Source organism: Xenopus tropicalis, chromosome 6 (genome assembly GCF_000004195.4).
Source record: "Xenopus tropicalis strain Nigerian chromosome 6, UCB_Xtro_10.0, whole genome shotgun sequence".
NCBI classification, from domain to species: domain Eukaryota; kingdom Metazoa; phylum Chordata; class Amphibia; order Anura; family Pipidae; genus Xenopus; species Xenopus tropicalis.
Window position 1 is genome coordinate 69,290,973 of NC_030682.2, and position 26,633 is coordinate 69,317,605.

At 40.4% G+C, this 26,633-nt stretch overlaps 1 protein-coding gene across 1 annotated transcript in view; it reads left to right on the top strand.

The window, feature by feature from the left end:
- Positions 1-3,578: 3,578 nt before the first annotated feature.
- anks6 (ankyrin repeat and sterile alpha motif domain containing 6) overlaps positions 3,579-26,633 on the top strand; it is a 54,602-nt gene continuing 31,547 nt past the window's right edge. The window contains 6 exon segments of the mRNA NM_001130367.1: positions 3,579-4,389; positions 16,131-16,636; positions 22,988-23,032; positions 23,212-23,416; positions 23,543-23,649; positions 26,215-26,363. Of these exon segments, the coding sequence (NP_001123839.1) occupies positions 3,971-4,389; positions 16,131-16,636; positions 22,988-23,032; positions 23,212-23,416; positions 23,543-23,649; positions 26,215-26,363 (1,431 nt within the window). The 5' untranslated portion in view covers positions 3,579-3,970.

Consider the following 26,633-nt stretch of genomic DNA (forward strand, 5'->3'; position numbering starts at 1 on the left):
TGACCCCGGGAGACAGGAGGATAGGTGGAGGGCCCTGCGGGGACCGAGTCTGGGCTGCCGGGGCCCACTGGGTTTTTTCCGGGGGTACCGGCGGCCCAGTCCGACCCTGCTTTCACTGGGTTTTTAATCCAGGGCATGTCACTATCACAGTTGGTGTTACTATGACTTTGTGCCTCTCAGTTTTATACCTATTGATACAGATGATGGACATCTACTGCTTCTGGGAGCACTAAGATTGCTGGGATGCAGATTTCTATAAGATATGTTCAAAACATAGGGTAGAATAAATATTTACACAGTCCTTTCTTGCTGCGTTTCTAAAATACTAGGTTACAGTAGACATTTCCAATGTAGGACTATTCTGAATATTTTAGATATGACTTCCTTGCAGCAGTGATTCACTATTTCGGTACTAGGCTACAACGGGGTCCTGTATCCTAAGGATAAATGTGTGGTTTTTACAGTTCATCCGGCCCGGATTTGTGGCAAGGCCACTAAGGATCAGGCCTAGGGCAGCACAAATTTAGGGACGGCATGCCGCCCCGCTGCAACAAAATTTTGACATTTTGCTCCCATACGGAGCAATGGGGACTTCTCCCCACTGTCCGTATGGGAGTTTAAATGCCCACGCATGCACGCTTGTGGCAGCAGGGAAAGATGTTTGTCCAGCTTTAGATATATGTAGTTAGCAAAGTGCATTGATAAACTGTCTGATAAACTGTGATCAGCTAATTACAGTTTATCTGTACATCAACCAGTCAGGGTTGGTCTGGAGTGTGGAAGCCCCACCGGGGCTGCTACCCAGGGGCCCCTTCCTGCTCACCCACCGCCAACCTCTTCCCCCCGTGTGCATACATGCACAGTGGGGGAGCGATGGCAGTGGGGAGTAACAGATGGGCCTGGGTCAGCGGGACCCACCAGGTTTTTACCGGGTGTCCCTCCAGCCCAGTGGAAAAGTTAAATAAATTATATTGTTTTGTTATTCATTTTAGTGTGTAGTGGCTATTAAACCTTTTACTGCTCAGTTCTCAGGCTGGTTTGTAACAATTAATTGCAAATTGAACTGGATTTGCAATTCACAGGAGCCAGAACATTAACATGTAAATTGGTCTCCCAGTCATCAGTCGTTTGGAAAATTCTTTCTCACAGGTACATCTGTGTTACTGACATATACATCTTTGGCTCTTTGTGTAACTTGCTAACACACAGGTGTCATATAGACACCAATAATGGCAACACAACAGGAATACATTAGACCAACCCACAATAGTTATGTGATACTGATGTTCCAGGTCAGTGACAATGACACAATGACAATTTACGTTCCTCATAAATACCAGCCTTTAGCCACTTACCATTGATGAGAATAGAATTTTTTTCAGAACTGTCAGTCTTCACACTTTAAGCTAGCTAATTGTGTTCTTTAAGCAGGCAATTTGATCACATTTTGTCTCAGAGAAACTAGAGGCTTCTTGGAGAAACTAGGGGCCATCGAAAGCTATGGTCTGGACCAACACTAGTCTGGATAATGAAAATCTGAAAATCTAATCTTTAAATGTTCCCCTCAAATCAGGCACTTTGGATAACAGCAAACATTTTACAACAGATAAGAATAGATACAGTGACTGCTACCTGAGTGAGGTATTGGGCAGTGTCTGTGAAAACTTTATCAGTATATTTTACCAGCATGGCCTGATCTTGGTATACTCCAAATAGCACAGTTCTCCTACTACAGCAGTTCTTAAAGGGGACCTCTCACCCACACATAAAAAGCTGGATAATAAAAGTACTTTAAAAATTAAACATGAAAACCAAAAACATTTTTTTAAATTAAATCATTCAATCTGTTATAAATAAATTTAAAAATCTGAGCTGTCAATCATATATTGCCTGCCTCGAGCATAGAGGTGGGGCAAGCATTATATGATTGACAGCTCAGATTACAATTACTTTAACTTTCCTTTCAGCATTTCCTAGATATCACCTAGATGGCAAATGCACAAGATTTTGGGGTGATAAAAAGCTTGAATTAATAACAGTGTTCACAAAATGGCAGCTGCCTGCTTGCTGTGACTGTCAAATCCAAGACTTATGCGGCAAAAAATTAAATAATTAATATAATGTAAGTAAAGTTTATTTTGCTAAACTAACATGATAGAAAAGGATTTGGAATTATTTCTTAGGGTGACAAGTCCCCTTTAAGAAAATGCAGTGGGAAACATAAACTGTTGCGTTAAAAAAATGTCAGCATCCCAGCTTTCTTGTCTTACTTTAGCAGATAAAAGATTGTTATGGTATATTCTTAGGCAGAAACCTGAAAAGTTGTAAATTAATTAACCATATTGACCTTTTTTTTTTTTTACTTTAAAGGGTTTTAATAAACTGCCATTAAATTTGATGCACGCACTGCATTCCACAATTCTCTTGTAGGTTAGCAATACCTAAAAAAATAAACTGTATTTAATAAACTGTATAAAATGTCTGTACGTGGACATTCCTCTGCTAAAATCTTCTGCTCACATCTTCTCTCTTTTTCCTACAATTGTTGGCTGCAGGGGATGTCTCTCCAAACCTTGGGCCCTGCTCCATACCTACTTCTACTCATTCTCGTCCTTCTGCACCGATGATTAAAGCCTTTCGTTCCTCTGCCGTTTCTAACCTTATTCAGGTTCCCACACTTCCCTCCTCTTGTCTTCCATTTTCTTGTGCCCTTCTTACTGTCCGTTCCTTAACTAACAAAGCTATGTTTATACATGGTCTGTTCTGCTCTAAATCATTTCATCTCCTCACACTAACAGAAACCTGGCTTTTGCAGAAAGATACCGCCACTGAAGCTGCGCTCTCTCATGCATCACTATAGGGCCAACACATACTTGAATAAATCACACTGCAAAGTCCATATTGTGTTGCCAAAAGCTCATGAACTGTACTTTTCTATAATTACCGCCTGCCCCAAGTAGGTGTTAATGTTCGCAAAGACTAATGCGATATTTAGCGCGTCCGAGTGTTTGTGAATCATGCGTATTATTTCTGCGCGAGAATTAACGCATTCGGTTGCACGCTATTTAACGCACGCAATATGCGACTTAACGCATGTGATACTTTAGCGAATCGCGCCTTTTTTGCGTCAATTTTAAAGCAAAAAGCATGCAATAACGCTTATCGACCTTTAGTGAATCAACCCTTTTGTATTTGTACACAAATAGTGACTAACTGGGTTCTCAGAAGCAAACAATTCTAAGGCTGCAGGACTACTCTTGCACATCCATTTTTTGCAATTAAATATTATTGCTCTAAAATAAAACAGATGATTTATCACTGAGATTAACCTTTTTAAGATGACCATACATTAGATTACATTCTGGCCAATCCTGACCAAATCGGCAGTTGCTAACCTACATAACAATATAGCCCTTTACAAAAGATGGAGGAAAGCTGAGGCATCACATTGCATGGAGGAGGGGCCAGGGATTACGTTACATTGAGGCGGAACGAATGATGACATCACATGGAGGAGGCGGAATGGGGAATGTTGTGACCTCTCAGGAAAAAGTAAGAATAGTTAGCATAACTGACATAGCGAAGAGAGGGGAAAGGGGTGAATAGGTAAACTGGGACCTGTTAGCACAAAGTAAGAGGAGTTTGCAGAATTGTTACCAGCACGGGGAAAGTGCTTTAAGGAGTTATTAAAGAGACAAAGATCTTAGAGGGGAGAGAGAGCAGGACACACTTTAGATTTTCAGACAGATGAAAAATGGACACTGTACACTTGCCCCCCGTGCTAGAAGATGCTGCGCATGTGCTCTGCAAGAGAATTCCTCTAGGGACATCATTTTCCCGGAGCTGCCAATAATACGTCAAGAAAAGAAACTTGGGAAATGCCAGCGGAGTTCAGGGCAAACTGATACCTTCGACTGTTGCACCCTGAGCCAGTCCTTTCACACAAAGTGATACTTTTGCAGAACCAGGGATGCTGAAATCAATGCGTTGGGAATCGATGGAGTGCACCATTCCTGCTCAGTGCCAGTTGCTCTTCCGAGCCTGTGAGGACGGAGATTATGAGAGTGCCAAGAGGCTGCTGGAACCTAGCTCCGAGACCTTCGGGGGTTCCGTTTCTTCCCAGTTAGCTATTGGTGCCCGCAGCAGCTTGTCTTGTGTTGGGGTCCGGCAGGGGGATGGCCCGGGAACTGTGGATTTGCCGGGGAGCGGAGGAGGGGGGCCCGAGCCGCCCCAGGTGCCAGTAGACTGTACGGACGAGGATGGAAACACCGCACTACAGCTGGCGGCCGGGGGAGGCCACGAACCTATCGTCAGATTTTTACTTAGAAAAGGAGCCTCTGTGGACAGCAGGAACCACTATGGCTGGACCCCACTCATGCAGGCTGCCAGGTATATTACCAGCTGGGGTGCAAATGACAGACATTTGGTTCTATGGGAACACTGGTTAGGGCAAGAGGGAAAATATGAAATTACATTAATTTTTAAAAATATAATTAACTGGAGGGTAGCAGTTACAAAATTATTTCCAAATCTATCTATTTTTTTTAGGACAGGGCCAGGGCCATGGTCAGAAACTTTGGGGCCCTGTACAAGTTATTCACATGAACACAAGCACGCACTGCCAAAATTTTGGCCACTATGATGTTGCTCCGCAATAAGCAGTTTAAATAAAAAAAACAGTTAATTAATGTGCTAATAAGTACTTCCTACTAGTCAGTAATAGTTCATAAAAATCATAAAAAGTTTGTGCTAATAAGTTAGTCTTTTAATTGAGGGTCAGTGGAGCTTATACATAAAGCTGGCCACACACACGCCGATTTTCAAACCATGTGGGGTCAGAATTATAAACCCCGATAATTTTCATACCATAGAGATCGGTCATTTACTCGATCGGACAGGTTGGACAATTTTGGTCAGATAACCATAAAATCTATGCATGTATTGCATATCTGGCGATACATAATGCATCCTTGGGGTATCTACGATGCATTTCCAGGAAGTCACTTTCATACGACTGTGTCTGCCAACTATTTCATGTTCAGAACATCCTCCGATTTGTTATTTTTAGGGCTTTATCCTACAATTTCAGTCTGAATGTTAGTTTTAGTTTTACATTGTTGCATTTAATTATGATAATTAATTATGATAATTATGATCAATATTCAAATGTTCGTCAGAAGAAGACTAAAATTTGAACGTGGATGGCCACCTTAAGTTTTTTTTTCAAATAATTTGTCTTTTGTGTATGTTCTGAGGGGGGGTAGACTCTCAGCAGGCCTACTACCTCCTGCTGTTTTATGTTTTTTTCTGCAAGCAGTCCTTCAGAGGTTGCCCCAGCAACCACTGTAAATAAAAATTGTGTTTACACATTTAGTGGTTTCTGGGGCAGTTGCCTTTTAGAAAGAGCCAGCGCTACACATTAGAACTGCTTTCAAGTAAACTATTGTTTCTCTTACTCCCATGTAACTGGAGGAGTCTCAAGCCAGACTTGGATTTCTTACTATTGAGTGCTATTCTTCTATTCTGGGAGCTGCTATCTTGCTACCTTCCCATTGTTCAGCTGATCAGTTGCTGTGAGGGGGTGATATTACTCCAACTTGCAGCTGAGCAATAAAGTGTGACTAAAGTTTATCAGAGCACAGGGTCACATGGTTGTGGCACCCTGGGAAATGAAGAATATGGCTAGCCCCATGTGAAATTTCAAAATTTAAAAACAGATTTCAATGCAGAATTATGCTGGCGAAGCTCTGTTAACTGATGCATTCTGAAAAACAGATGTTGCCCCATGACAAGTATTCCTTTAAGTCAGTGCTGTCCAACTTCTGTTGTGCCGAGGGCCGGAATTCCTCTAGCATACATAGTGGAGGGCAGCTAATGGAAGCCGGTTTTGACCACTCCCCTTTTTTAAACTGCACCCACTTCAAACCACACCCACACAAGCTTTTAAGACCATGCCCACATTAATGTAGCGCAGCTAAAACCCAAATGCTTGGTGCTCATTGCGGGGATATCAACCATCATTCATATGTGAAAGAATTATATTATGTCATATTAAGACACACTCTTAAATCTATATGCCCCCTCCTCCTCCCCTGTGGATAGCACAGCAACCCACAGTACATAATTACACACCTTAGGGACCATTTAATGGCTATTTCCAACTGCTAACAAACCCCTGCCAGGTTCACCTCAGGCAGCATAGGGCAGGCAGAGTATGGCACACACAGGCAGAATAGGGCAGGCAGTGTATGGCACATACAGGCAGCATAGGGCAGGCAGCATATGGCACATACAGGCAGTATTCTGCCTGCCCTATGCTGCTTGTGTGTGCCATACTCTGCCTCCCCTACCCTGCCTGTGTGTGCCATACTCTGCCTGCCCTACCCTGCCTGTGTGTGCCATACTCTGCCTGCCCCACCCTGCCTGTGTGTGCCATACTTTACCTGACCCACCCTGCCTGTGTGCCAGTGCACACTGTACTGTGCAGGCAGTACATGCAGTGGAACAGTGCTGGTGTGACTGGTCTGAGGTGTAAAGAGGTGAACAATGTGGATTCTTACAGTCTGAGCCTGAGGTTTGAACGCTGCAGGGGGTGAACAATGCAGAGATTAAAAGGTGTGAACACTACAGGGGATTTCATGTTTTAACAATACAGGGTCTTACAGCCTGAATCTGAAGTGTGAACCATGCAGGGGGCCAGTAAATCTCAGTACTGATGCCATTTAAAGCTTGCACAAAAGCAGCCAGACAGGTGGGGGGCCACCCAGAAGGGGGTCGCGGGCCGTATGTTTCCATTGCTTTAAGTGTTTGGGGCAACTCAGAGAGATCCAGTGAAGCGCTATCTGTGGGTCAGAAAGCCTGGGTGCATTCAGGCTGGTTTTAAGTTGTGTCTGTGGCAGATATAAGGTTAAATTAGGCTTCTGTGGAATAGCTTGGAATTATAGGAAAAGTAAAACCTAAGTAATTTTTATCAGAAAGGCCTATGTAAATACAGCCATAAGCACTCACAGAAAAGCTGCACTGGGTCATCTATCAAAAGAAAAACAGGATTTCTTGTCTCCTTTTTTGTTAACATGTTCTTTGATATCTGACTTCCTCTCAGAAAAATCCCTCATTCCCGGGGCCAGAACCTGCACAGCTTTCTTCTCTCTCCCTTCTCCTTCTCTCCCCCCAAACTCACTTTCCCCTCCCTTAGAAATGTGTAATTTTAGCTACCATTCGCTAGAGCTGCAGCAGCAAGCTAGGAAGACTAAACTTAAATGGCAGCTGCAATCTTGAACAAATGGAGGGAGCTTCTAGGGCTCGGGTATAGTAAAGCTTTCAGCAGAATAAATATAGCATTCTATGTGGCACTAATGTGGCAAATCTGTTGGCAGTAAAATGCCTTCCTTCTCCTTTACTTTAACTGGTGGACCAAACCATCTCACAGTTTTGTCACAGATAGGTTGTGACAAATATATTTTATTCAAATCACCACATTCATGATGTTGCATAGTATACTGATTTATAAAGGATAACCCAGCACAACATTTGTACTAATATTTTAATCCTTCGAATAGCCAGTTTGTCATAAGATAATCTTTCTATTTACTATGTTTGCAAAAACAGTTGGTTCTGTATAATCAACTCCAGATAGATTTATACGAAATTGCTTGCTTGCTTGTCCAGAATGGTGACTTTCATTAATTGCTGTTTTTGATCCAATATACGCCAGTGTAATAATAATGCTGCCATCACATGGGCAAAAGTCAGGATATGCATTAATAATCTGCTGCAATTACAAATTTGTCCACATATCTTGATGGCCATATTGCACTGATCCAATATGTTCAATCACTCTTATCACTAAGCAGAACTGCCTAGGTACAATGAGGCTAGGAACTTTTAATACAGTTACACCAGTTTGGTCCTTCATTATTAAAGCTCATTGAAAGCCAGATTCATTGGGGGTTCCAACATGTTAGGTACCCCCAGTGGATACATCTACTACATGTTTTCCTCAGCCACATTCTCCTTTTAAGAAAAAATGCACCAGCACTGGGAAAAATTTAGTGCCACGCTGCCATTTTACTTACCTTTCCCAGGCATCCTTAGCACTGACTTACACTCATAGTAACATAGTAAGTTAGGTTGAAAAAAGACGTACGTCCATCACCCTCAACCATAATGCCTATGTATAACCTGCCTAACTTCTAGTTGATCCAGAGGAAGGCAAAAAACCCCATCTGAAGCCTCACTAATTTGCCGCAGAGGGGAAAAAAATTCCTTCCTGACTCCAAGATGGCAATGGGACCAGTCCCTGGATCAACTAGTACCAAGAGCTATCTCCCATAACCCTCATGCATGTGCAGTTGAAAAATGTTATTCTACTGTGGGTGCACAAGACCAGGGATGCCTGGGTGGTAAGTTAAATGAAAAGAGCACAGGCCTCAGGAAAAAAAAATAATGATTTTAAATTAGTTGCTGTAAATTACTACCCAGTGCAAGCTGGAGCATATATTAATAAATTAATGGATGACAGTAAGAATCAGAGCTGATTGGCAAGTGCCACGAGGCCATTACCAAGGGGCCCGTACCTGTTCACCAGTTGCCAGCCCCTTCCCTCTTTTGTGAATACCTTGACCACAATCAGGGGAGGGGAGTGGTAGGTGGGGATCGGGCTTGGGGCAGACCCTTTAACCAGTCAAGTTAACATTTTAGTGCTTAGTGACTTCTTAACCTTTTACTGCTCAGTTCTCAGGCTAGTTTGTTCTCATATATTGTGTTTTTAACCAGCTGTAACAATTAATTGCAAATTGAACTGGATTTGCAATTCACAGGAGCCAGAACATTAACATGTAAATTGGCCCCCAGGTCATCAGTCGTTTGGAAAATTCTCTCTCACTTGTTCAGTACCTAAGGCTAATGCCACACCATCCGTATGGTGTATATTTACAGCAAGCTGAAAAACGCCGAAAATATGTGCCATATGCTCCTACCTGTGTCTGCACCCGAATGAATTGAATACACTCGGGTGCAGGCACATGTAGCCGGTATCCGCCAAAAAACTTTATATTTTCGGCGGATATCGCTACATGTGCCTGCACCGAGCGTATTCCATTCATTCGGGTGCAGGCACAAAGTAGGCCGAATTGACAGTAGCGGGACATATCCTCGGCAAGCATTTTTCAGCTTGCTGAGAATACGCCTGTGTGCCATTAGCCTAAGGCTAATGTTCATGGTGCGGCATTAGCCTTAGAGTTCCAAACAGCTGATATTAATCTATAAAAAGTAATTTATATAAATAGTTAAAATAAATAATGTACTAATAAGTCAGTCAGTTTATTAGGGGTAGTAAAACTTACCTTAAGTTTTATAATTTATTGGTGGTCAGTGAAGTTTTCCCTTTTTGCCCCTGTCATCTCTGCATTGCCTTGTGCTTGATCCACAAGTTAAAGGGGAATTATCATGAATGGGAATCTGCTTAAAGGAAAAGTAACACTAAAATTTTATAAGTAAAAAATCTATTTGATTGATCGATCCTAGCCTGACTCCTTCCTATACAGAAGGAAGGCTAGGATCGATTAATCGAATAGATTTTTTACTTATAAAATGCTTCCCCTGCATCGCCGTATCGCCTTTGTTCAAATGACTGAAAGCCAAGTTTTAACAGGTATTTTGTAATAAAGCATTCAAAATACTAAATGGTTTGCAGGATAGGGCAATTATTGGGGCAGGGTAGAATAGATTTTTTACTTAAAAATTATTAGTGTTACTTTTTCTTTAATCTGGCTCAGTACTGACAGGCAGCTTGTGTTCTGAGCAGAGAGGAGTGGGAGTGGTCCAACCATTCTTGACTGACATCTAAAATTCAACCCCCACCTGCCCATGTTTCCTATCTGTTAGAAAACCTGAAAAAATTAACCCAATTCACCTTTGCATTGTTTAACACTTTCCCTCTCACTCAACAACAAACACATAGAACTTTATTTCTTGGTTTATAAGAAAACATGAAAGAGGCCACACATCTCTTTCTTTTTCTTTTCTGAGCAGCAGCAATAGAATTATTTGGCACGAAGGCCCAGCAAATTGAAACATACATGTCAAGTGAGCTGGCAAGTGGTGCTGAGAGTTGTAGTTAAACAATAAATGCTGATTGCTATATCTGTAGCAAAGTAATGGCAGACGCTTTTCCGCTTGCCGTAAATATCCGCCCTACGCCTCGTCTGCCATCAGCCTAAATGTTACAGACTGACCAGGTGGGCCTGATGAGCCTCAGCTGGCTAATCAAGAACTCTGAAAGCCTGGCTAGTCAGTCTATAAACTATAGTCAGGATATAAACAATAAGCTGCTCTACTGTTAAATGTACAAATGCAGCTTCACCAGCCTGGCTCCATTTCTTTACTTTCCCTTTGCACATGTATGCTGTTGAGGGGGTGTGGCCTCATAACATGGCACAGCAAATCAGCTTTCACTCTGCTCTGTCACAAATTTCTGCATCACTGACGCAGACTAGGGATCCAGAGATTCTGGAGGGGGTGGGGGGATGGGAGCTTGCTTCAGTAATTAGCCATAACTTTGTAACAGTTCAAAAAATTTTAAAGCTATACATTTTCTAAAGGTTTGTCTAGACTTTATATTTTCAGTCATATAAAAACATTTTTTCATGATTATTCCCCTTTAAGTAGGCTTCTAGGCAGTTTTTGTGGAATTTAGGTAAATTGCGTAGGTTGGGCCCCTTTTCTGAAGAAAATTTCACGGAATCCGGCACAACAGTAACGCCCACCCCCCGATTGCAACCCTGGGTGTATTTTGTATAATTTACCACAATGATGATACTGGATAGCTCATTGAATTATAAAGGATAACACTACACATCTGTGCTAATGTTCTGATCCTTTGACTGTATTTGCAAAACAGTTCTGTATAATTGACTATTTACTGGACAGCTTTGTATGAAATTGGCAACTTTCATTTTATGTTCTGTCTTTGATCCAATATATGTCAGTGTAATAATGCTGTCACACCTGGGCAAAAGTTAGGAACTTTAGTAATAACCTCACACATCAATCAGCTGCTGCAAGTACAATTTGACCACGCATGTGGAAAGTCATAATCCACTTATATAATATGGCCAGTCACTGTGATCACTAAGTAGAACTGCCTGTGCCATTCCAGGCCAGCTAATGGCCCTGTGCATGTGACAAATTAGGTCCTTGGTTAGCCCATTTAGCACCTTAACATTTGCACGGTTGCACTAATTTGATCCTCAATTATTTATGGACATGGAAAGCTGGATTCATTTGAGGGTTCCAACATGTTGGGTACCCCTAAGTGGATTCAGTTTCCCTCAGTTCCATGCTCCTTTTAGGACAAAACTCATCAGCCATGGGGAAAAAACAGAGAGCCATGCTGCCATGTTACTTGCCTTTACCAGGCATCTTTAAAGTGATACTGACAGCCACTTAAACATTTATATACCTGCTGTTGTGTTGTATCAGCTTTAAATTCCTTATAAAATAAATCTGCAAAGTTTTTTTGCTTCATAATTATGGTAGCACGACTTACAGACCCATGGAGCAGCCATGCTTGTTTCCCTCTTCTGGGTTTTAATTTAAATGCCTCCCAAGTGAATAAATATGCCCAATCACAAAACTGCAACGCCCCTTCTGCTTTCAGCCGGTGTGTGACATAAGCTCAGCTCCGTTGTCTATGTGTAATGGGGAGGGGGGAGGGCGAGCCCTTAGAAGCAGGCAGGCAGGCATGGGAAAGCTTAAGCTGGCTTGCTATTTAATTCTTCATGGGAAGAGCAGAGAGGGGGCACAGCCCTTTGAAGTAGACAGGCAATGGAAAGATCAAGCCTGCCTGCTATGTAGTTCACAACGCCATGCGATGCTATGCGAGAGAGGGAGGGAGGGGGAGGTCCTTGAAGCAAACGGCTGAATCCTCCCAGTTTATGACATAGTCCTTTTGACAGATTGAGAAGCTACAGACGGGTTGCCAGACAGTCGGGTTCAGGATCTTCAGTAGGATTTATGTAAAGAAACAAGACTTTTAGGAAAAAACAGTCAACATGACCTATAGGTAGGTTTGGAAGTAGGTTCATATTTTTATAAGAATTTTTTTGGTGCCAGTATCACTTTAAAGGAGACATATTGGATAAATGGGAAAACCCCTAATTTTGTAGGCAATTATGAATAATATATGGTGCTGGTTTCACTTTGTGCTAAAAATTAATCCTATCTGTAAAAATAGCCACTTAATTGGAGCTCCCTATAGATCCCATCAGTTCTCTGGCTGTATTTGAAATGAGGGGTGAGTGTGTCATAAAGGTCCCAGCCACAAGCACAGTAGGAGGGGGAGAGCCAATCACAGCCTTGCACTCACACAAGCAAAGACAGGCTTCTGTTCCCTATGAAGACAATCTAGCTGCTGATTGTACAATGTAGTGTACGGAGACCCGCCGGTTCCTCTTCACATCCAGAGAATTCAGCCAGCAGGAAGTGGAACAGGTGGGAGGGACTAGTGGGGTTTTGGTGGAATTTCTCAATAAATCAGTCTGAAACACAACCTTTTAAAGCACAATCCTTCTATATCTAGAGGAGTATAATTCACTGGTACATTCATAATTTTTATAGGTTATGTCTCCTTTAACACTAACTTGGCTAATTTTTGGTTGCTGTGAATTACTGCCTCCCAGTTATCAATTGTTTGGAAAAATCTATTCACACATGTTGGGTATCTTAGGGTTCTAAAGTGTTATCACACATCTGTGTTACTGACATATACATACTTGTCTCTTTGTGTAACATGCTAACACACAGGCGTCATATGGGCACTAATATAGACATCACAACAATTTGGGATGTAACAGGAACACATTAAATTAACCTACAATACTGATGTAAAATTGATGTTCCAGGTAACTGGCAAATGCCATTAAAGTTAGAGCTGGGCGGTATGAGCAAAAATTTATATCACGGTATTTTTCAAAATTATATCGGTATCACGGTATTTGACGGTATATAAATAAAAAATAAATAATAAATATTGGTGGCCCCCCCCAACCCCCCCCCCCCACACCCCCACACCCCCAATTCAATTTCTGGTTTTCCAATGACACCGAAAGGAATAAATGGCACTTGAACTGCACACGCGTGATAGCTTTTCCTTACTTGTGAAATAGATTGGGCATAGCGGGAGCTTGCAGTAATACAACATTTGCGCAACTGAAGATTAAATGAAAATAGATTCATGTTCTGTTCCCTGATGCTTTATGGCAGGTTAGTGATAGGCGTGGGTGCATTATGCAGGATGCACTGGTTTCTAAGCAGCCATTCAGCATGCAAATGCCCAGATGACCAAGAGGCATAAAGATTTAAAACCAGCCAGCTCAATCCTTTTAAATAGGGAACCATGATGTGAATGCTGCAGTACTTCTACTACCACTGTGGCCCCCCCCAAACACAACCCCCCCCCCACACAACCCCAACCCCCCCCCAAAACCCCCCCACAACCCCAACCCCCCAGCAGAACTTACCCAACTTGTGGTTCCTCCAGCGATGCGTCCTAGCGACGTCGCGTGCGCGCTGACGTCACATGCGCGCTGACGTCACGTACGCACAGGCGCAACCCGAATATAATTGGAAAAAAATAGCAGGAGGCGCGCATACCGGTACAGCGGTATGTTGAAAATTCATATAGTTTTTTTTAAAAAAACCGGTATACCGGTTAAACCGGTATACCGCCCAGCACTAATTAAAGTTTACATTGCGTATAAACTTGTAAGAATACACCAAAGGTACTTCCAATTTGCAAGAGGTGTAAACAGAAAATAATGTCAATTATATATGTTCTTAGCACTGTTTCTATATATTTTCTGTTTTAGGACTAGCCGTTTTATACTGCTTAATGGGAACTACACATAGTTGGTCTCTCTGAAGGCTGCTGGGCTATTTGTCAGAGGGTAAATGGCATGTGTTATCTCCAATGAGATATTGCTTTGGTTGTTGCAGAGCCCAGCACTGTCTGAGGGCCAGATTGGATTCATAAGATACCAAATTACAAAACTGATATGCCAGGAGAGTTCTGCTTCTGGAACTTATTCTAACAATAAGGCCAAACAGTATGAATTCTTGGTGTGCAGATAAACATGGGCTGAGTCTGCACCCAGAGCCATTGCGTAAAAGATAACCTATACCACAGCAACATATACCAATAACATTTCAATGAAGGCCACTGGGTGCATATCATATCACTGACAGGATTCAATAGCAGTGCTGAAATGCACCACTTGGAACGGTGGGTCTGGGTGCACATGCCCCAGACCTTTAGCTAAGGGGAATAATCACAACTTCTTCTTGACAAATGGGTAGGCAACAAAACCGGACTGACATAGATATGCTAATTCAAAATATGCTATTTATTTAAGATTTTAATACAGCATAGTACATCATAATACATCATAAGTAGCTTTTAAATGAGGTGTTTACCCCTGGTTTTACCCAGCATCTTTTGGTGTCTGCCCAGCTCTGTGCACCTTGAAGCTTTTCCAGTCTCGCTGGCCACAACAGAAAACTTTTCAGAAGTGCCAGTGGGACTGCACTTGTGCATATACACTGTGCACTGTATTTGCAGAATCTTAGAATCCGCCTGGGTGCAGGCCGGTGGATTAAATGCTTCCAGGTGCAGGCATAACTTAAAGAAATCTTCACACAGACTAATGCGATATTTAGTGCGTTTAACGCTTCATATGTGTTTGCAAATAATGCGTTAGTATTATCAATATTAGTAGTTAGTTATTAGTATTATTAGTATTTATTGCATGCGTTAAAATTAACGCATTGCAGTAGCGCGCGATTTAACGCATGCAAACTTACTTTGACTAATTGGTCGTTGTTTACCGCGTCAAATTTGAAAGCAAAAAACCATGCGATAACGCTTATCAACCTTTAGTGAATCAACCCCTATGGGCGATAGCCTTCCCGTAATTTGGAACTTTCTGGATAACAGGTTTCTGGATAACAGATCACACGCCTGTATCTGCCTTAAATTGTTCTTGATTGAAGCAGGAGACAAGCTTGAGGCATTTTTACAATAAAATGAAGCTGTAATTTAAGAAAAAAGAATCAAAACAAACACAAAAAAAACAGGGAACAGCTTTGCTGCATGCAGCCTTTGTCCCCATTCTTTTAGTTAAAACTTATATCAAATGAGACTAATTTATACATGTAGTACCATGTAGTGCAATTGAAGAACTAAACCCTAAAAATGAATATGACTAAAAATGCCGTATTTTCTATACAGGTATGGGACCTGTTATCCAGAATGCTTGGGACCTGGGGTTTTAAGGATAAGGGATCTTTCTGTAGTTTGGATCTCCATACCTTACGTCTACTAAAAAATCATTTAAACATCATTGAAACGCAGTAAGATTGTTTTGCCTCCAATAAGGATTAATTATATCTTAGTTGGGATCAAGTACAAAGTACTGTTTTATTATTACAGAGAAAAAGGAAATCATTTTCTAAAATTTAAATTTTTTGGTTATAATGGAGTTTATGGGAGATGGCCTTTCCGTAATTTGGAACTTTATGGATAAAGGATTTCCGGATAAGGGATCCCATGCCTGTACTGAACTTATTGCACCAGTCTAAAGTTTCAGCAGCACTATAAGTTGCAATGATCCAGGCCTTCAAACTTGTCATGGGAGCTCCCTCTCTTGGATTTTGTTAGAAGTGTCTGCAATACTCACATGCTCAGTGTGCTCTAGGCAGCTGTGGAGAAGCTAAACTTAGGGGTGGACGCAAATTATCAGAAAAGGCTGTCTTGTAATATAAGCTGATGCTACAGGGCTGAGTTTTACATTTTGATGCTGGGTGAACCTTATTCTGTCTATATAGTAGTTCAGTAACTTAAAAAAAAAAAATTAATAAGATGGGGCTACTGCAAAGATCTAAAGAGGGATAGATTTTCTCTGCTAAAGGGCTGCGGTTGCTTTGGGCTGATACAAAATCATAAAAAATTATATTCAACATTTCAGCTATATGTATGGAATTCTACAGGTTCTGTAATTCATAATATATCAACTTTCTTGATAACAAATGCAGTACAGGTACTATATTTATGTTGCTTTTGTTTGTATTTTTAGGACAGGTCACCTAAATGTTGCAATGATACTTTTAGAAAATGGTGCAGATGTGAATGCACAGAACCGTCTGGGAGCCAGCGTCCTCACAGTAGCTTCAAGAGGAGGTCATGTGAATGTTGTCAAGGAACTTCTAGACCATGGAGCTTTTGTAGATAACTATGACCATTTTGATGTTAATATGGTTAGTAGAAATGGAGAAATTGAGGATATGCCTGATATAACAGCACTGATGACTGCCACACAACATGCCCATGAAGCTGTGGTACGTCTACTGCTGGACTGGGGAGCAGATGTAAACTATCGAGTGAAGACCACAGGCTGGAATCCACTGATGCTGGCAGCACTTCATGGACGTGTGAGTGTGGCACAGCAGCTTGTAGATAGGGGAGCTGATCCTGACCAAGTAAACATTTTGGACAAAACACCGTTTGAAATTGCACTTAACTTTAAGCATAAAGATATGAAGGATTATTTGGATTCTATCACAAAGATTAGGCCAAAAACTGGTAAGTATTTTTTAGACAAAACTCACCTCCATTAATAGCAGTTTATGCAATTACTCAGCTCACTATATCCATATATTGAAATAATGAAGAAGTTGGGGTGTCTGTGGAAAATTTCAACTAAAATTGTTAATTTACTTTCTACTTTTTATCGTATACATGCTGTTCATTCCACAATATCAAGTTATTATTTAAAAAAATATGAAAATATGTGCAAGTGAGTCTAATGCAAACCATATATGAGGTTGATCCGATAAAGAGGATATGCATAACTGGGGAAAAAACACTGACAGATATACAAATACAGTGGTGTGAAAAACTATTTGCCCCCTTCCTGATTTCTTATTCTTTTGCATAACACAAGTAAACACAAAATGCAGTTTTTAAATGAGGGTTTTTATTATTTAGGGAGAAAAAAAATCCAAACCTACATGGCCCTGTGTGAAAAAGTAATTGCCCCCTGAACCTAATAACTGGTTGGGCCACCCTTAGCAGCAATAACTGCAATCAAGCGTTTGCGATAACTTGCAACAAGTCTTTTACAGCGCTCTGGAGGAATTTTGGCCCACTCATCTTTGCAGAATTGTTGTAATTCAGCTTTATTTGAGGGTTTTCTAGCATGAACCGCCTTTTTAAGGTCATGCCACAACATCTCAATAGGATTCAGGTCAGGACTTTGACTAGGCCACTCCAAAGTCTTCATTTTGTTTTTCTTCAGCCATTCAGAGGTGGATTTGCTGGTGTGTTTTGGGTCATTGTCCTGCTGCAGCACCCAAGATCGCTTCAGCTTGAGTTGACGAACAGATGGCCGGACATTCTCCTTCAGGATTTTTTGGTAGACAGTAGAATTCATGGTTCCATCTATCACAGCAAGCCTTCCAGGTCCTGAAGCAGCAAAACAACCCCAGCCCATCACACTACCACCACCATATTTTACTGTTGGTATGATGTTTTTTTTCTGAAATGCTGTGTTACTTTTACGCCAGATGTAACGGGACACGCACCTTCCAAAAAGTTCAACTTTTGTCTCGTTGGTCCACAAGGTATTTTCCCAAAAGTCTTGCCAATCATTGAGATGTTTTTTAGCAAAATTGAGACGAGCCTTAATGTTCTTTTTGCTTAAAAGTGGTTTGCGCCTTGGAAATCTGCCATGCAGGCCGTTTTTGCCCAGTCTCTTTCTTATGGTGGAGTCGTGAAAACTGACCTTAATTGAGGCAAGTGAGGCCTGCAGTTCTTTAGATGTTGTCCTGGGGTCTTTTGTGGCCTCTCGGATGAGTTGTCTCTGCGCTCTTGGGGTAATTTTGGTCGGCCGGCCACTCCTGGGAAGGTTCACCACTGTTCCATGTTTTTGCCATTTGTGGATAATGGCTCTCACTGTGGTTCGCTGGAGTCCCAAAGCTTTAGAAATGGCTTTATAACCTTTACCAGACTGATAGATCTCAATTACTTTTGTTCTCATTTGTTACTGAATTTCTTTGGCTCTTGGCATGATGTCTAGCTTTTGAGGTGCTTTTGGTCTACTTCTCTGTGTCAGGTAGCTCCTATTTAAGTGATTTCTTGATTGAAACAGGTGTGGCAGTAATCAGGCCTGGGGGTGACTACAGAAATTGAACTCAGGTGTGATAAACCACAGTTAAGTTATTTTTTAACGAGGGGGGCAATCACTTTTTCACACAGGGCCATGTAGATTTGGAGTTTTTTTCCTCCCTTAATAACGTAAACCTTCATTTAAAAACTGCATTTTGTGTTCAATTATGTTATCTTTGACTAATAGTTAATGGTTTTTGATGAGCAGAAACATTTAAGTGTGACAAACATGCAAAAGAATAAGAAATCAGGAAGGGGGAAAATAGTTTTTCACACCACTGTAGTACTCACCCCCTAACATCTCGCACAGACATAGTAAAGTCTTAAGTTGAGCAGATTTATTTAACTACCAAACAGCAGACCTTTGCTGTAAGATTTTAGCATAGATCATTAAATCACAGGGGATTTATTTTTTGGCACTGATCAGCAGAAACTCTTTCATGACAAAGTAAAAACAGATCAAAGTGAAATTGCACACCAGTTTACACCACATGCATGTGCATAATAAGCTAGCTGGGGAACTTTCTCATTATGTGCATTTGTGTGCCCCAACATGGTCACCAGCAGATCACCCATCCACTGCTGGCAGCAAAGTGCTCATGAGAGCCTTTTCATGTAACAATAGCATTGTTTTCCTTCAATGTATATTACTACAGTCATTGTACCCTCAAAAGCCTCCCAAGGCCTGCTGTATAGTGGCATGCCATCTTTGCTTTGCAATGGTTATGGTGTGTATGGTGACGTACAGTGTTTGGTAATGGTTTAAGCTAAGAATGTTGCTTATTCTAATCAAACTATAGTCTTGTCCAACTATTGCAGCTATCTGGTTGATTGGGTCCAAATTACCTAGCAGCCAGGGAGTGGTTTGAATCAGAGACAGGAATATGAATAGGAGAGAACCTGAAAAGAATAATAAGTCATAAATAGTAACAAGAAAACTGAAGCCTTCCAAGCCTGCCAAGGTCGGTGACCCCCTGTTCAAAAGCTACAAGGAGTTAGAAGAAGATGGCAAATTATTAAAAAAAAACTATACAATGAAAACTGGTTGAAAAGTTGCTTATAATTGGCCATTCTATAATATACTAAAAGTTAACTTAAAGGTGAACTACCCCTTTAACAGTGACTATTTTTTTTTTTTTTGCATCTCTCCAGTTGCATGTATAGTCTCTATATCAGTCGCTGGGAGTTGTCATAAGTCTCTTGGTGGCCTTTCGCACTAGTATGCTTTTGCAAATTTTTCTTAAAGGTGTTGCAGAGCTTGATATTTTGAGAAAATTCCAGTTTCTCATTAAACCACTGCTTGGTTGATAGGATAATTTGAACCCCAGCAACTAGATAGTAAGAAATTCCAAACTGGAGAGCTGCTGAACAAAAGGCTAAAAAAAAATCAAAAACCACAGAAAATAAAAGGTGAAGACCAATAGCAAATTTTCTCAAAATATCAAGCAGAGCTTGGTATGGGATCCGTTATCCAGAAAGTTCAGAATTACGGAAAGGCCGACTCCAATAGACTCCTTTATAAGCAAATAATTAATAATATAATAATAAACAAATAATAAATAACAGTACCTTGTACTTGATCCCAACTAAGATACAGTCATGGCCGAAATTGTTGGCACCCCAGAAATTTTTCCAGAAAATCAAGTATTTCTCACAGAAAAGTATTGCAGTAACACATGTTTTGCGATACACATGTTTATTCCCTTTGTGTGTATTGGAACAGAACAAAAAAAGGGAGGGAAAAAAGCAAATTGGACATAATGTCACACAAAACTCCAAAAATGGGCTGGACAAAATTATTGGCACCCTTAACTTAATATTTGGTTGCACACACTTTGGAAAAAATAACTGAAATCAGTCGCTTCCTATAACCATCAATAAGCTTCTTATACCTCTCACTGGGAATTTTGGACCTCTCTTCCTTTGCAAACTGCTCCAGGTCTCCCTTATTGGAAGGGTGCCTTTTCGCAACAGCAATTTTAAGATCTCTCCACAGATGTTCAATGGGATTTAGATCTGGACTCATTGCTGGCCACTTCAGAACTCTCCAGCACTTTGTTGCCATCCATTTCTGGGTGCTTTTTGATGTATGTTTGGGATCGTTGTCCTGTTGGAAGACCCAAGATCTTGGACGCAGACCCAGCTTTCTGACACTGGGCTCTACGGTGCGACCCAAAATCCTTTGGTAATCCTCAGATTTCATGATGCCTTGCACACATTCAAGGCCCCCAGTGCCAGAGGCAGCAAAACAACCCCAAAACATCATCGAACCTCCACCATAATTCACTGTAGGTACTGTGTCCTTTTCTTTGTAGGCCACATTCCGTTTTCGGTAAATGGTAGAATGATGTGCTTTACCAAAAAGCTCTATCTTGGTCTCATCTGTCCACAAGACGTTTTCCCAGAAGAATTGTGGCTTACTCAAGTACATTTTGGCAAACTGTAGTCTTGCTTTTTTATGTCTCTGTGTCAGCAGTGGGGTCTTCCTGGGTCTCCTGCCATAGCGTTTCATTTCATTTAAATGTCAACAGATAGTTGGCGCTGACACTGATGCTCCCTGAGCCTGCAGGACAGCTTGAATTTCTTTGGAACTTGTTTGGGGCTGCTTATCCACTATCCGGACTATCCTGCGTTTCAATCTTTCATCAATTTCTCTCTTCCGTCTAGACCAGGAAGATTAGCTACAGTGCCATGGGTTGCAAACTTCTTAATAATGTTGCGCACTGTGGACAAAGGCAAATCTAGATCTCTGGAGATGGACTTGTAACCTTGAGATTGTTGATATTTTTCCACAATTTTGGTTGACAGTTCTCTTCTCCTCTTTCTGTTGCCCATGCTTAGTGTGGCACACACAGACACACAATGCAAAGACTAAGTGAACTTCTCTCCTTTTTATCTGCTTTCAGGTGTGATTTTTATAATTGCCCACACCTGTTACTTGCCCCAGGTGAGTTTAAAGGAGCATCACATGTTTGAAACAATATTATTTATCCACAATTTTGATAGGGTGCCAATAATTTTGTCCAGCCCATTTTTGAAGTTTTGTTTTGTTCCAATACACAGAAAGGGAATAAACATGTGTATAGCAAAACATGTGTTACTGTACTACTTTTTTGTGAGAAATACTTGATTTTCTGGAAAAATTTCTGGGGTGCCAACAATTTTGGCCATGACTGTATAATTAATCCTTATTGCAGGCAAAAAAATCCTATTGGGTTTATTCAGTATTTAAATGATTTTTAGCAGACTTAAGATAGGAAGATCCAAAGCTACAAAGTAGCAATTACAATGACGTAGCCTTACAGAACAATAGTTTTTCACTGATGGGGTCAGTGACCCCCTTTTCAAAGCTAGAAAGAGTCAGAAGAAAAAGGCAAATATTTCCACTAAAAGTAATACAAATGAAAGAAAAAAAAAGAATTGACCATTCTACTACTAACATACTAAGAATTAACTTAAAGGTGTTGGTTTGTCTTCATAATATAGGTTATAGCACTATTCCCATAGTGTCCTTTTTACAAATGTTTAAAAATAGTTAATTTTTTTTCTCTGTAATAAGACAATAACTTGTACTTGATCCTAACTAAGCTGCATAAATCCTTATTAGCAGCACAACAATCCTATTCAGTTTAATGATTGTTTAAATTCTTTTTAGCAGACTTAGGGGCACATTTACTAACCCACGAATCCAAATCCGAATTGGAAAAATTCCGATTGGAAAACGAACATTTTGCGACTTTTTCGTATTTTTTGCGATTTTTTCGTCGCCTTTACGACTTTTTGGAAATTGTCGCGACTTTTTCGTAACCATTACGACTTGCGCGAAAAAACGTGAGTTTTTCATAGCCATTACGATTCGCTCGTATATTGTTGCGACTTTTTCGCATTGAGCGCTCGTAAGCGGCGACCGAAACTTTCAGACTTAGCATGATTTTGGAAGCCTCCCATAGGACTCAATGGCACCCTGCAGCTCCAACCTGGCCCAAGAAAAGTCACCATACTGAAGCTTGAATGAATCCGAATCTTTCGTACCAGGTGTGAAAGCTGCGAAAAAGTCGCGACTTTTCGCGCAAGTTTTAACACTACGAAAAAATCGCGACATTTTGCACAACTTTCGGAATGGCTACGAAAAAGTCGCGTCAATTTTCCAAAAAAAATCGCAAAATACCGATCATTACGAAAAAACGCAATCGGACGTATTCGGCCCGTTCGTGGGTTAGTAAATGGGCCCCTTAGGGTTATATTTATCATGCTGTGTAAAAAGTGGAGAAAACATCACCGGTGATGTTGCTCATAGCAGCCAATCAGATGCGTTGCTTTTGCTGATTGGTTGCCCTGGGCAACATCACCGGTAATGCTTCACTCACTTTACACAGCATGATAACTATAGCCCTTAAGGTACAGATATCTAAATTATGGAAAGATCACTTATAGATAAAACCCCAAGTCCCAAGAATTCTGGAGAAAAGCTTCTATACCTGTATTCGCTTAAGGGTTTTCATTCAGGTGACAACCATAATCTTGTATGCCCTTTGGCTGGGCCAATGGCTGTATTGCATTGATCTGATATTTAGTTTGCAGGATGAACAATCAATCTGAAATGGAAGCATTGGGTTTTGCACGCTCAGGTTGTCTAATACAGCTTTCTTCTAGTGATGGAGTTTATCGGTCAAGTGGATTCAATGAAGGAGATGAAATGCCACGTGTTTCCTTTCTTTTAAGACCTAAGCCTTTCTTTTATTTGAGATCTTTAAATTTTTTTTACAGATGAAGAAAAGAGAAGACCTGACATATTTCATGCTGTGAAGATGGGTATGTTGTTTCTTAATTCTCACTTGCTCTGCTTTGAAAAGAAAAAGGTGTGCATAGTAACATAGTAAAAAGATTTTTTACTTCTGGGGGGTTTTGATTAAATATTGTAGGAATGTTTAAAAACGTCTTTTTTAGGATTTTACATCAGCTGAAAGTGCCTATGTTCTTATATTGCCAAGGAAATGTACAGTTGGTTAAATTGATTATTGATGAAGATCCCAGCCAAGTGAATGCTGTAAATGCAGATGGAGCATCTCCTCTGATGATAGCTGCAGTGACTGGAAAACTGGAACTGGTACAACTTCTGGTTGACAAAAATGCAGATATCAACAAGCAGGACAGTGTTCATGCTTGGACAGCACTAATGCAGGCCACATACCATGGGTAAGTGCACGTGTACTGCAAGAGACCATACAAATATATCACTGATATTTTGCATTGTATAGATTTTTTCACTGAAAACTACCAAAGAAAGTTAAAAGTTTATAAACAGTTTATTTTTTGTTTTAGAAACAAAGAAGTGGTGATATTTTTGTTAAATCAAGGTGCGGATGTCACTCTACGTGCAAAAAATGGATACACTGCGTTCGACCTAGTGATGCTGCTAAATGATCCAGGTTTGGATAGATTAATATTATATATAATATATTAGATTTATTTTTCCCTCTTTATATATAGTTTGAAAATAAATACTTGTATTTATACTTTTTATATATTAAAACAAAAAGTTCTGAATAATACCAGGTTTGTGGGATTTCCTTATATATTAGATTTGTTGACTGTAAATGTCAAAGAGGCAGAAGGCACAGTGCAGAGAGGCCTGTGATCTACACATGCTATACACCAGTTTTGCAAATGAGGGTTGTGGAGCTATATAACACATTCTGGAAGGAGCACTATACACTTGAATTAAATATTTTGCGTACCCAAATTGCCTATCTGCATTTACAGTGGAATTCCTAGAAAATGTGCAGCCTGATGAGGTTGCTGAAACTGCACATGTATTATAAGTACATTAAAGTTAAAAATGGATTCTGAGTGACCAATATATAAATCTGTTAATTTGGCACCAAATTTGACCTGTTTGATTAATATTTGCCATTTCAAGGGCTCTGTTTTTCATGCTGTGTAAAAAAACAGCCGAATACACATACACATGTATACATTTTTGGTGGAAAAGTTTTGTGAGTAAAAAAACAGCATCTGCTTGAAAATGAAGTGATTTAGTGACAAAAAATTGCAGTTTTTATTGCGAAAATTTACTTGCTAAAATGTTCCCCATTGACTTGAATGGGTTATTCTATAAATATAACACCATTAAAGAACTGTGTAAAATATGGCCTATTGCTGGAAAAAAAAATACATAGCTTTATAAATTCTCCATTCACCCACTTAGATTGTAAGCTTTACATGGCAGTGACCTTCTTCTTCTTGTCTCTTAGGCACTTAGCTGTTAATATTTACTGCAAATGTGCTTTGTATTTATTATTGTTATAATCCCTGTTCTAGTAGTTTATTGTTCTGCTGTACAGTGCTGTGTACATATGTAGAGCTTTTTAGATAAATAAATACATACATTATTTTACACGCTGTTTTTCCGGTGTAAATAATCACAGCACGATAAATAGGCCCCTAAGTTTAGATAGTGGTCAGGTAATACTAAATTCTTAAATAAAAAAGATTGCTGGTTATGTTATCCATATTTTAAGTAATGACACACTGAAATTTAATGGTGGGTGCACTGCTGAACAGCTGTGCTCAGTCACCACCATACGCCCTGCATTAGAATTGTTCTTTCAAAAGCTGGTAGGACTGCATGCTTTCTTTGCAGAACTGCACATTTCTACCAGCTTCTGCAAAAACAATTCCATTAGTGCAGGAGAGGTGGGGGAAGCACGTAAATGTTTTTTTTCTCCATGGCTCACTTTTCCCCACACATGCCACTTTATTTTTCTGCGGAGAACGATGCTTGTGTTCCATTATATTTATATAAATACTTTTTACTTTTATTTTTATGGCTCTTTTGGAATCCTTGAGTGCTTGAGTTATTTTACCCTTAGTAAAAGAATACACATACTTTTAGAAATTACTTACAAGTAAAATGTTATATTTAAAGGTGAAAGAAAGGTAAAAACTAAGTAAGCTTAGAAAGGTCTATGTAAATACAGCCAAAAGCACAGAACTGCTTTTCTCAGTCCTCAGTGAAAAGAAATGCCACATTTATTTCATTTTATTCTGTATACATGATCTTCTGTGTCAGACTTCCTGCTCTCAGAAAAATCCTTCAGGGCAAGGCACGAGTCTGCTCAATTTGCTTCTCTCCCCTCTCTCCCCCTGCCATTTTCTCCTCCCCCTCCCACCTCTGCTGTGTGATCTGAGCTGAGAGCTGTTCCAGGAGCAGTGTGCAGGCAGGGAAGTAAACTGAGACCGAGCTATCTTAAACAAAACAGAGGGGGCTTCTGTGACTGTTTACTCGGGTATGATAATACCATAAAGGGTGACCTGTCAAAAGTTAGTACCTACATTTATGCAGATATACAAGGGAAAATCATGTAACTTAAAAAAAACGAAAATCCTTAAATGGTAAAGACTTTCAGCATATCGACGAACACCTTCTTAAATAAATGTCAGCCACCTTTTGACAACAAAGTGGCAGTAATGAGCAGTAATTTTCCTGACATCATCATCCATGACATCATGATATCTTTGCTAATAGACTATCCTGTTAGGGCTCTGGCACACGGGGAGATTAGTCGCCCGCAACAAATCTCCCTTGTCACGGGCGACTAATCTCCCCGAACTACCATCCCACCGGCGAAAATGTAAGTCGCCGGTGGGATGGCACACGCTGCGCAGGTGATTTCGGCAAATCGCCGAAGTTGCCTCGTGAGGCGACTAATCTCCCTGTGTGCCAGAGCCCTTTAATGGAAAAACTTTTTATCATGGTAATCAATCAGCTCAATGATTAAATCACAATGAAAAGTGATGGACTTATTGATTTTACTGATACCTTCTGAACTTTGACCTTTCAGCAACTGAAATATCCTTGTTTAACTTAATGGGGGAAAAGCCCTGCAAAATGTGTATTGTTTTCTACGTATACAACTGGGAATCATAGCTTTCCCTCATGGTATAACTTGCTTATCATTTTACTGATTTCTGCTCTCTGATGTTCCTTCCAGACACTGAACTTGTGCGACTGCTGGCATCTTTTTGTTTGCAGATGGACAAGGAAAAGTCCAAGCAGAAGAGTAAATCTCAGTTGCTCAGCACTATGAGCAAACAATCTTTTACCATTCCACCACCAACTGAAGACAAGGCTGGATTAAAGGTTATATATATATATATATATCATATTTTTAAAATTATGAAAAATAAGCAGTCTGATCTATTGCTTGCAAATCAGTCCAGCTCACTGGAAAGCTTTGGGTAGATTCTATACAAAAAGTGATTATATGACAAAAATGAAGGGTCCCTGCTTGAATTCCCAACCCACCAAACATGCGGGCCCCATAGGTTTCAGTTCAACCTGCTTATCTCTACTATGAACTTGCTCAAAGATCAGCTGACAGATATAAAGATAAAAAAATGGGTTCTAACT